The sequence below is a fragment of the Thamnophis sirtalis genome, unplaced genomic scaffold, assembly GCF_051295495.1.
Source record: "Thamnophis sirtalis isolate CommonGarterSnake01/CBP01778 unplaced genomic scaffold, rThaSir2_p1.2 scaffold_6, whole genome shotgun sequence".
In the NCBI taxonomy this organism is placed as follows: Eukaryota; Metazoa; Chordata; class Lepidosauria; order Squamata; family Natricidae; genus Thamnophis; species Thamnophis sirtalis.
In genome coordinates, this window is record NW_028261386.1 from 2,379,430 (window position 1) to 2,391,441 (window position 12,012).

General features: G+C 44.0%; 1 protein-coding gene across 3 annotated transcripts in view; it reads right to left on the minus strand.

The window, feature by feature from the left end:
• The window catches only part of MED13 (mediator complex subunit 13), a 158,563-nt gene that overhangs the window by 38,005 nt on the left and 108,546 nt on the right, over positions 1-12,012 (minus strand). For all 3 annotated transcript variants that reach the window (XM_087717103.1, XM_087717101.1, XM_087717100.1), the window contains exons 14-16: positions 9,877-10,091; positions 8,421-8,617; positions 4,274-5,187 (exon numbers count right to left, since the gene is read on the minus strand). In XM_087717103.1, coding sequence (XP_087573229.1) covers positions 4,274-5,187; positions 8,421-8,617; positions 9,877-10,091 — 1,326 coding nt within the window. The remainder of the gene's footprint in view (positions 1-4,273; positions 5,188-8,420; positions 8,618-9,876; positions 10,092-12,012) is intronic.

A 12,012-nucleotide genomic window follows, 5' to 3' on the forward strand; every position in this document is an offset into this window, starting at 1 on the left:
AAAGAAGGAAGGAAGGAAGGAAGGAAGGAAGGAAGGAAGGAAGGAAGGTAGGAAGGAAGGAAGGAAGGAAGGAAGACGGGTGGAAGCGAGGAAGGAAGGAAGGAAGGAAGGAAGGAAGGAAGGAAGGAAGGAAGGAAGGAAGGAAGGAAGGAAGGAAGGAAGGAAGGAAGGAAGGAAGGAAGGAAATTTAGAGCTCAACATCTCAGGGACCGTTGGTTTCACTATCAAATAATTCTTGTCAGTCATTTTCTTTCTGGAGGTTCAAGAGGAACTGGCCTTCCTATAACATAAACCATGTAGAATTATAGGAATTACAGGAATCAGATCTTGGCCTTTTGTGTGTGTGTTCAGATACCTGTAGAGGGTTATTTTATCCCTCCTCAATCTATTTAAAGCTAACACACTCTGATGACACCGAGTGCGGCCTTTTAAGTGATGACCTTCTTGTTTCCACAAGTTGGAGCAGGGAGAAAAATATCTAAGCCAGAAAAATCCAAGACTTTATCCCCGATAAATTACAAAACATCCCTGTGGAAATTTCCATGATCAAATGAGGATCTCTACTGCAAGCCTGCTGTCTCGTGAGAAAAAAATTCTTACAAATTAAGAAAAAAAAAATCATAACTTCCCCTTGGCTGTTGGCTGGAGAGGGCAAGGATTGCTCTCTCTAACATAGCACAACTTGTACTGTAAAGCTTATATCAATTTGGAGCAATAACGGCTAACAATTTAGTACTTTATTCAGACTGTGCTCATAGGAATCTATACCAGGGCAACTCTGATAACTTTATAGCCTGGAAACTTCAACTCCCAGAATTCCTGAGCCAGCCATACTGGCTCAGGAATTCTGGGAGTTGAAGTCCACAGGTCATAAAGTTGCCACAATTGCTCACCCCTGATCTATGCAAACTAAGTTCTGACGAGTTCCTTAAAGATCTACAGGTAGTCCTTGACTTACAACCACAACTGAGCCCCAAATTTCTATTGTTTAAGCGAGGCACTTAAGTGGGTTTTGCCCCATGTTGTAACATTTCTTGCCGCAGTTGTTAAACGAATCACTTCATGTATTAAGTTAGTCACACGATTGTTAAGTGAATCTTGTCAAAAGGTCACAAAAACGGACGCGGGGGCTCAGTGGCTAGAGACAATGAGCTTGTCGATCAGAAAGGTCGGCAGTTCGAATCCCTAGCGCTACTCCTGCTAACGGAGTGAGCTCCTGTTAGTTGTCCCAGCTTCTGTCAACCTAGCAATTCGAAAACACGTAAAAAAATGCAAGTAGGAAAAATAGGAACCACCTTTGGTGGGAAGGGAACAGCGTTCCGGGTAACTTCGACGTTTAGTCATGCCGGCCACATGACCATGGAGACGTCTTTGGACAGCGCTGGCTCTTCGGCTTTGAAACAGAGATGAGCACCGCCCCCTAGAGTCGGGAACGACTAGCACCTATGTGCAAGAGGAACCTTTATCTTTACCTTTACACAAAAGCGGATGATGTGATACTACAACTGTCATAAATATGAGCCAGTTGCCAAATCTTTGGATTTTGATCATGTGACCCCAGGGATGCTGCAACGGTTTTAATTGCAAACAAGAATCCCAAGTCATATTTTTTTTCCAGTGCCATTTTATCTTTTCACAAATGGTTGTAAATTGAGGGTTGCTTGTAACGGACTGAATGCAGACTGCTAAAACTGAAACAGATCATTCTGCAGACTGAAGGATCCCAAATCTCAAAGTTGATTAAATACCGTTCCCACATTCCTCTTTTGTCACTGGGGTTCCAAGCACAGGTAGCCCTCAACTTACAACAGTTCATTCAGTGACCGTTAAAATGGCGCTGAAAAAAGTGACGTTATGACCGTTTCCCCACACTTAGGACTGTTACAGCATCCCCATGGTCACATCATCAAAAGTCAGACCCTTGGCAACCAACTCACATTTATGACCATTGCAGTGTCCCGGGGTCACGTTGATCCTCTTTTGCGACCTTCCGACAAGCAAAGTCCAGGTGGAGGCCAGACTGACATAACACCCGAGTTACTAACTTAACAAAGGCAGCGATTCACTTAAACAAGTGTGGCAAGAAAAGTCGTAAAATGGGGCAAAAACTCACTTCACAGCTGTCCTTGTTAGCAATGGAAATTTTGGGCTCAATTGAAGCCAGAAGTCAAAAAATTATCTCTAACCTAAAGGATCAACTCTGTAGGTTAAACAGCTCTAACATTCCTGAACTTTGACGAGAATTGTGTATGAAGTCGTTAACTTCCCACTGAGATGACACCGAAGACTATAATTGTTGAGGATGGTGTTGATGACACAGAGGCTGCAGAACACAACTGCTAAAATGGCTGATGAGGACATCAGTCGCAAATCACACCTATGTTCTACTCCAGATGTTCATCTTTTCTTCTTCTGGCTTGCTTCCGCAAGTTTAGTGATAGTATCAGCTTGCATTTTGTTTCTAATCCAGATTTGTTTTTTTATTAGGTTTTACTTTATTGTTCCGTATTGATTTTATCACACTCCAAGAATTACTTTAGAGATGTTTATAAATATTTTATGAGATCTATATCTCAATTTTCGTTCAGGAACTTGAAGGTGGCATGCGTAACACTTTTGTGCTTTCCCACAACCACAGCTTCACCCATTAAGCTGGGCTGAGAGAGAAAGGGATTGGGGCTTCTCTGACTGGGGATGGATTTGAACCAGGTTCCCCCAGAGCCAGTAATACTTAAAAAAAACAAAAAAAAAAAACAGACTGGCTTTCAGTCTGTAGAGATTCTCAAGTCATCCATGTCATGATTGTCCCAAAGGTGTTTCAAGGACCTTCTAAAAGGATGCAAATGACCAGCTGTCTGCAAGGAATATAAACCCTTCCATTCCCCATCATCCAGTCAGAGCTGAAGAAGCTTCTTGGAGGAGAAGCAAAACTTCTTCAAAGAAAAAAGAAAGAAAGAAAGTCCAGTTGAAAAAAGCACCTTTGGGACAGCTTTCAAATACTATCTTTTAAAAAACATGAAAAGTAAAAATGATCCCACATTTAACTAAACCCTTTACCACCTGTTACACGTTCTTCCTATAAAGATAGTCCTCCAGTTACAACCGTAACTGAGCCTAGTAATTAAGATCGTCATGAACGGTCACTGTGTGACTGGAGTTGATTTCATGATCTTCTTCCCGGTGGTTACTAAGCAAACACCAGGGATGTTTTTGGCAAAACTGTTACAAATTGCATGCACATGATCATGTCCATAGATACAGGCCAATGCAGTGCTGAGCGCCCAAAATCTGGTCACATGACTGCCGGAGAAGGATGCACCTCCTAACTTCGAAACTGGGTTGTAAGTCCCTTTCGGGGGCCCTTTGTAACTTGTCATTAAACTACTGAGTGTAGGTCAAGGACTGACTACCTGTACTTCCTATTAGGTTTTTTTTGCTGTTCTTGTCTTCTGGAAGAGGCGTGGACTTCAATTCCCAGCATTCCCCCAGGACGTTATTCTAGATCAGCGTTTCTCAACCTTATCAACTTTAAGATGCGTGAACTTCAACTCCCAGAATTCCCCAGCCAACAAAGTGCTTGCTGAATTCTGGGGGGGTTGAGATCTATGGATCTTAAATTCGGTAAGGCTGAGAAACACTGATCTAGAATAACGTTTCTCAACCTTGCCATTTGAAGATGTGAAGACCAGCTCCTAGAATTCCCTAGCAAGGCTGGCTGGGGAATTCTGGGAATTGAAGTCCATCCATCTTAAAGTTACCACGGTTGAGAAACACTGTTCTAGAAAATTAGGAACAGATAAGAAAGTTATTGTTTCTGATGGAAAAGAATATTGGTAGCTCAGGGTTAAACTGTGAGATCCCGGTGCTCTCTGAGCTTGGCTTTTTTCCTGCAGACATTTCATTACCAAACTAGATAACATCATCAATGCAAGCTCTTGTTTCTTTGCCATTTTTTGTCAACCAACTGTTCACATGAGACGCGGTGGCGCAATGGTTAGAGTGCAGTACTGCAGGCTACTTCTGCTGACCGCAATTTGGCAGTTCAAATCTCAGCAGGTTCAAGGTTGACTCAACCTTCCATCCTTCCAAGGTGGGTAAAATGAGGACCCAGATTGTTGGGGGCGAGAGGCTGACTCTGTAAAACCGCTTAGAGAGGGCTGGAAACCACTACAAGGAAGTATATTAAGTCTAAGTGCTATTGCTATTGTAAATCAATGTTTTACGTGGAATTAAAACACATTCTTTCATTCAATCGGCAAACTGAGGCACTTACCATTTCGTTTCGACCAGTGATGCAAACAAGTACTCTTCACAAGCGCCTCGTCAACCTTCCCTCCGGACATGTTGTCCATAAACTGGCGTCCGTGTTCCAATGCGAGATAGCAGTCGTAGCAACAGTCTCTTTCCTCGGCCCGCACCAGATTGCCCGTGGCGCCGACTTTGGGCAGGGGGTCTTGATCTGCCGCTCCAAACGGCGAAAACAAGTTGGTGCACTGGTCTTGCAACAAAAGTATCAGCTCGTCGGGAAGCCGGTCCGCCTCCTTCAAGCTTCCACTCTGCTCGACGGAAGCCGTGCGAAGGGCCTCGAAGCGTTTCTCCACTTCTTTGCCGCATTCCGAATTGCGGCCCAAGATGTCTAACTCATCCTCAAGGAACAATCCCGAGCTGTTGCCAAATTTCCGGTTCATGACCGCGCTGAATCCACACGTGCACCTGTACTGGGCTTCCTGGGTTGGGTCTGGAATGTAAACTCCAACGTCAGCACCTTTGATGTTCATGTTGCAAACGCAAATGCAACAGCTGTCAAAGTTACAGTCTTTGAAAAGATTCATCACCGATTCGGACAGAATGAGGGTCACATAGAGGCTGTGCGCCTCGGGAATTGACGGGACCGTCGCCGGCTCGACCGAGTTTAAGGGCCTGCAGGTGGATGGGGTCGAGGCTGGCGAGTACAAATCGGAATTCTCATACTTGACGGAGCCTTGCGCGCTTGCTGGCCCACCCGCCCCGCGGGGAGTCCGAGGCGTCCTTGGAGTCCGGGGAGTTGGGAAGCGGGGGGTGGAAGGGGAAGGAAGGATCCCAGCGCCGCTATTGCTTGGCGGGGCGCTGCTGGGGGGCATACCGAAGGGGGTATGTGTCTGCGGAGTGTAGGCAGGGCCATACTCTTGATCAACGGTGCTCCCGTCCCTGGAGAAGGAAGGGAAAAGCTTTTAATTCAAGACTTTCAAAGTGTATGCATTGAACCTAATGGGACATATAATGACCAAAGCATACCGTTTTTTGGAGTATAAGATGCACTCCCCCTCCCTCCCTGCAAAAAAAGTGGGTGAAAATTTCAGTGTGTCTTATAAACCGAATACGTGTCCGTTTTTGGTCTCCCAAACACTCTGTGCATCACATTTTCACCCTTTTTGGCAAAAACGGGACACATGGAGGGTTCGGGAGGCCAAAAATGGGCCTGTTTTTGGCCTACAAACTCCTTCTGGGAGTCGGGGAGGGCGAAAATGGGACACACATAGGCCAAAAACTATTTTTTTTCTTGTTTTCCTCCTCTAAATCTAGATGTGTCTTATAGTCCGAAAAATACAGTAATTATAAAGAGTTATACAGATAGTCTAATGACCATAATGGAGCCTACCAAGGGTTATTCAGGTAGTCATCGACTTACAACCACCATTGACCCCAAAATTTCTGTTCTTAAGTGAGACATTTGTTAGTTTTGAGACATTTGTTAGAAATTCGAGTTTTGTCCCATTTTACAACCTCTCTTACTGCACTTTTTAAGTGAATCACTGTAGTGGTTACGTTAGTCACATGGTTGTTAAGTGAATCCAGCTTCCCCGTTGACTTTGCTTGTCAGAAGGTCACAAAGGAGATCAGGTGACACTCCCCGCCCCCCCCTCGGGACACCTGTGACCGACATAAATACAAACCAGTTGCCAAGCATCTGAATTTTGATCACGTGACCCCAGGGATGCTGTAACGGTTGCAAATGTGAAAAATGATCATAAAGTCACTTTTTCAATGATGTTATCTTTGAACAGTCACTAAACGGACTGTTGTTAAGTCGAGGACTACCCACCTGTACAGTCATAGGTCATGATGGTCATACAGAGAGTCATCATGTGACTGGACCTGATTTCATTACTCTTTTTGAATTAGTCGTTAAAGAAAATGCCAAAGCAGTTAAGCTAATGCCACGATCATTAAATGAAAACAATGTTCCTGAAAAGAGTAAGGTTCTACATGTAGGCAAAAAAAAAAAAAAGAAATGCACAGGTACAGTATAGGTGGTACCTTGCTCAGTAATAGTAACTGTGAGAGGGATCTTGGAGTCTTAGTGGACAACCATTTAAATAGGAGCCAGCCGTGTGCAGCAGCTGACAAAAAAGCCAACACAGTTCTAGGCTGCATAAACAGAGAGATAGAATCAAGACCACGTGAAATGTTAATACCACTTTATAAGATCTTGGTAAGGCCACACTTGGAATACGGCATTCAGTTTTGGTCGCCACAATGTAGAAAAGATGTGGAGACTCTAGAAAGAGTGCAGAGAAGAGCAACAAAGATGATTAGGGGACCGGAGACTAAAACATATGAGGAACGGTTGCAGGAACTGGGTATGTCTAGTTTAATGAAAAGAAGGACCAGGGGAGACATGATAGCAGTCTTCCAATATCTCAGGGGTTGCCACAAAGAAGAGGGAGTCAAACTATTCTCCAAGGCAACTTAGGGTAGAACAAGAAGCAATGGGTGGAAATTAATCGAGAGAAGCAACTTAGAACTGAGGAGGAATTTCCTGACAGTTAGAACAATGAATCAGTGGAACAGAAGTTGCCTCCAGAAGTTGTGAATGCCCCAACACTGGAAGTCTTTAAGAAGATGTTGGATAGCCATTTGTCTGAAACAGTATAGGGTTTCCTGCCTAGGCAGGGGGTTGGACTAGAAGACCTCCAAGGTCCCTTCCATCTCTGCTATTGTATTGTATTGTTATAGAACGTTTATTGCCGGAAAATGGAAGTAAATGGTTTCTGGCAAAGATGCGGTAAATCATGGTCACATGACCATAGGATGCTGCAAACAGCTTACAGGTCGGCTGTGAGTATGATTGGTCCTAAGTCGAGGACTAACTGTAAGCAGCAAGCAGATGGAAGCAAGGGATGATTCCACACCTCCTTGATGTGTTAAAACAACTTAATATATGTATCTTACATTAGCTCTCTCTCGGATATTTTTAACTTTATAGGAATGCTGTATTTTTAGTGCTTTGTGCACTACTTTGATGAGAGAAAAATATTACTGTTGCTTATTGATGTTAAAAAATAAGCAATCAGTCTCAAACATTGATTGGAGAACTTGTAATTTAACTTGCACTTTTTCAATGGAATAGAACATTTATACACATTTTTCCCTATAAAATGAGAAAAATATTGCGACACACCAACAGACACGCAGCTCTATCAGACTTCCAGAAGTATAGAGGAATTCCTGGTTTGTCTTTACTCTTAATAGACTTCATGGCTTATTAAAACTGATGGAATTAAGCACCCCCATGATACTCTTTATACTGCAATCAAATTGTATCTCTGTTAAATATTTTTAACAACGATGTTTAAATGGAGAAAAAAAAAAGCAATGATAAATTATGGCTTGCCATAAAGAAAAGAAGGACTACGGGTGACATGATAGCAGTATATTCCAATATTTGAGGGGCTGCCACAAAGAAGAGGGGGTCAGACTATTCTCCAAAGCCCCTGAAGGCAGGACAAGAAGCAATGGGTGGAAACCAATCAAGGACAGAAGCAACCTGGAACTAAGGAGAAATTTCCTGATAGTGAGAAAAGTGTTGTCATCATTTAAGGTGTTCAGTAAATAAACAAACCTAAGCCTTGCTGGACCATAAGGAAGGCTGAGCGCCAAAGAATGGAGGCCTTTGAACTCTGGTGCTGGAGAAGACTCCTGCGAGTCCCTTGCACTGCAAGGCCATCCAACCGATCAGTCCTAGAGGAGATCAACCCTGGCTGCTCTTTAGAAGGCCAGATCCTGAAGAGGAAACTCAAAGACTTTGGCCACCGAATGAGAAGGAAGGACTCCCTGGAGAAGAGCCTCATGCTGGGAAAGATGGAGGGCAAAAGAAGAAGGGGACGACAGAGAAGGAGGTGGCTGGATGGAGTCACCAAAGCAGTCAGCGTGAGCTTAAATGGACTCCAGAGGATGGTAGAGGACAGGAAGGCCTGGAGGAACATTGTCCATGGGGTCGCGATGGGTTGGACACGACTTTGCAACTAACAACAAGCCTTGCTGAAATGCATCTGGATTCTGTAAAACCCAGCCATGCTCTCGAACCGATACATTTGTCAGAAGACAATGTGAAATCTCGATGAAATCCTTTTATTATCTCGTCTTAAAGAAACACTTACCCCTCTTTAATGAATGGCATTGTGGGTCCTGGCGGAAGCAAATCCAACTTGCCAACAGTCCAACTCTGCCGATAAACACACTCCTCTGGCAGTTTGATGGCAGGGAGACAGTGGCTCGGGAGAGTCTTCAGTGGAGCAAACATGGAACATCCCATAAAAGCTTGACTGTTCTCGGGCTTATAAACATAGGAATAATCCTGAAACACACACCAGGAAGAGCATTTAAAAACAGCTATGAATGGAAAGGACGCGGTAGCTCAGTGGCCAGAGACGCTGAGCTCGTTGATCAGAAAAGTCATCAGTTCGACGGTTCGAATCCCTAGCACCGCCTACCGGAGTGAGCTCCTGTTACTTGTCCCAGCTTCTGCCAACCTAGCAGTTTGAAAGCATGTTAAAAATGCAAGCAGAAAAATAGGGACCGCCTTTGGTGGGAAGGTAACAACATTCCATGCACCTTCGGCGTTTAGTAATGTCGGCCACATGACCACAGAGAAGTCTTTGGACAGCGCTGGCTCTTCAGCTTTGAAAGGGAGGTGAGCACTGCCCCCTAGAGTCAGGAATGACTAGCACTAGGATTGAGAATCTCCATAGACATTCCCCCAAAAGCTACTTACCACCTGGTCCCAAAGTTACAGCTATTGCAATGCCCCTGTGGTCATTTGCCCTTACGTTGCAGTGCCCATCGGGAGGGTGGGTAGGCCTGGGCCTCCGAAGGCCTCCCCCACCCAAGGCAATCTGTACTCCATTTAAATGACCTGCACTTTCATTTAACAGCTTCACTGGGGAGAGCACGAGCTGTGGGTTGTTAAGCAAGGCCACCTCGTTTTCCAGCCGTCATGACGTGGGACCAAAATGGGCAGCCTCTATTAAAGTCGTATGTCAAGGACTACCAACACTGGGGAGGGGTGGGGGGTGGGAGAGATACTAGTGGAAGAAAAACAGGCTCCTATCTGAGCGCAGATAGTGGTGAAGCTCTCATTTGTGGCAACATCTGTTTTCTCCCATTGCCGGCGCACCTCCTCCATGTAAAACGCATTCCCCTCATAACTGATACAGGCAGAAGCTAAGTTAATATTTAATTTGAATGCAAGGCTGAAAAAAGTCAAAAGTTAATCAAACAAGCTGTTGTCACAGCTAATGAAACGTGAGTCCATTTCACTGCGCACCCAAATAAAGCTATTGGGGGGAGGGGGAATCTCGTAATGGTGGCAGGAAAAAAAAACACCGCTGCCACCAAATTGAATTCCAGGAGAGAAAAAAAACCAAATAAAAAATATTAAAATGAACAATCCTGGCTATTTCAGGAGAAGTGTAGCCATTCAGAAAAACCTTGTCTCTGACAATGAACCAACCCAAAAGCTGTTAAATTGTCCTCCTCTGTCATTTTGGTAGATGAATCAAAACTAGACAACGTTACATAACTAATATTCAAGAACTTCCAAAGGAATTTACAAACCTTTATTTCTGTGGGTTTTGGACTACAGAATCCCTCGTCCACTTCAATCCTGAACTGAAGGCCACCAGTCACACCGTTTCCTTCGAGGATGGTTCCTCCGGGGGTGGTGTCCATGCTGCCGTACTCCTTGTTGTTCATATTCATGGGAGAAAATCCCATAATGTGTTGCTCCAAGGACGGTGGCGTGGGATACATTTTATGAAGATCAGCTGTACCTGGTTTAGGTGCAAGTTATTTCACATGTTATTTTTCCTTCCGCTTCAGTCTGCTCAAACAGTACAGCTGCTTCCCCATTCTGCATGTTTTACTCTTTTAGAATAGAATAAAATAACAGAGTTGGAAGGGACCTTGGAGGTCTTCTAGTCCAACCCCCTGCTTAGGCAGGAAACCCTACATCACTTCAGACAAATGGCTATCCAACATCTTCTGAAAGACCTCCAGTGTTGGGGCATTCACAACTTCTGGAGGCGACTTCTGTTCCACTGATTCATTGTTCTCACCGTCAGGAAATTTCCCCTCAGTTCTCAGTTGCTTCTCTCCTTGATTAGTTTCCACCCATTGCTTCTTGTTTTACCCTCAGGTGCCTTGGAGAATAGTTTGACTCCCTCTTCTTTGGGGCAACCCCTGAGATATTGGAAGACTGCTATCACGTCTCCCCTAGTCCTTCTTTTCATTAAACTAGACATGCCCAGTTCCTGCAACCGTTCTTCATATGTTTTAGCCTCCAGTCCCCTAATCCTCTTTCTTGCTCTTCTCTGCACTCTTTCTAGGGTCTCAACCTCTTTTTTACATCGTGGAAATCAAAACTGGAGGCAGTCTTCCAAGTGTCTTATGCTTAAAGGACACAGAGGCCTACTGAGATATATTCATTTTCTAAAGAGAGCTAAAGCACAGACATTTTTGAATCTGCCTTTTTAGGGCTTCCAAGTGTTACACCTAACCAATCTGCAAGCTAACTCACAAATAGCATTAAATTCCACAAACCCACAATGGTGCTCTCTCATCTCTAGTGGGGCCACCAGAATAAATGGTATAAATTACTTGTCTTTTTTAAAAAAAATGTTAGATAAGCTTAACCAAAATTTGGACAGAAATCCAGAATCTTCTTTCCTTCTTTCCTTCCCTTCCCTTCCTTCCATATATTTGCCACCCATCTCACCACCAGGTGACACTGAGTGGCTAACAATTATACAGAAATAAAAAAATGAAACATGATAAAAATGTTATGAAAGAAGTGTTCTCTCTTTCCCTTTAATTTCCCCCCAACCACTAATCACTAAATATTTGTCTTTTGCACTGAAGATTAAACATTGGAGAATACTGCTTACTGTATATACTCAAGTATAAGCCTAGTTTTTCAGCCCACTTTTTGAGCTGAAAAAAGCCGCCTCGGCTTATACTCGAGTCAGTGAAAAATTTGCCCGAAATGGAGGAGAAAAAGGGGCAGGGCCATGCCGCTGGGTGACGCTCGTGAATGGCCCAGCGCCCCTGAGTTTCCCCTCCCTCTGGGTTAGTTTGCCGCGCAGCGTGCACCGCACCATCCCCCCTCCTCATGTTCTAATGTAATGCAGGGCTGTCTTACGATTCCCCTTCCTCCCCCTCCTGCCGCTCTGCAACGATGTCCCACCTCCTCCTTGTTATGGCAAGCAGCCACATAGCGATGTCCCACCTCCTCTGGTACAGTGATCCAATGATAGGAATCACTGTGCCATGTGTCATAGGAGGCGGGACATCATCATCACAGCGGGACATCAGCATCATGAGGTGAGTGAAGTATTTCATTGAATACACCGGTATTGTGTGATAATAATTTGTTATGCAGAGCAAATTTTTACAATGGCTACTGTATATTTAATGGGCACAGGCAGGCTGTATATGTTATTCAATGGGCAATGGCATTATTGGTATCTATTTTTATTTTTGAAATTTATCGGTAGCTGCTGCATTTCCCACCCTAGGCTTATACTCGAGTCAATAACTTTTCCAGTTTTTTGTGGTAAAATTAGGTGCCTCGGCTTATATTCGGGTCGGCTTATACTCGAGTATATACGGTATATCTGTTTAAATCATTTCGTTTTTGTCATTTTTAATTATTCTTCTAAATCTAGAAATTCGAAAGGTGCTTTTTCCAAACAG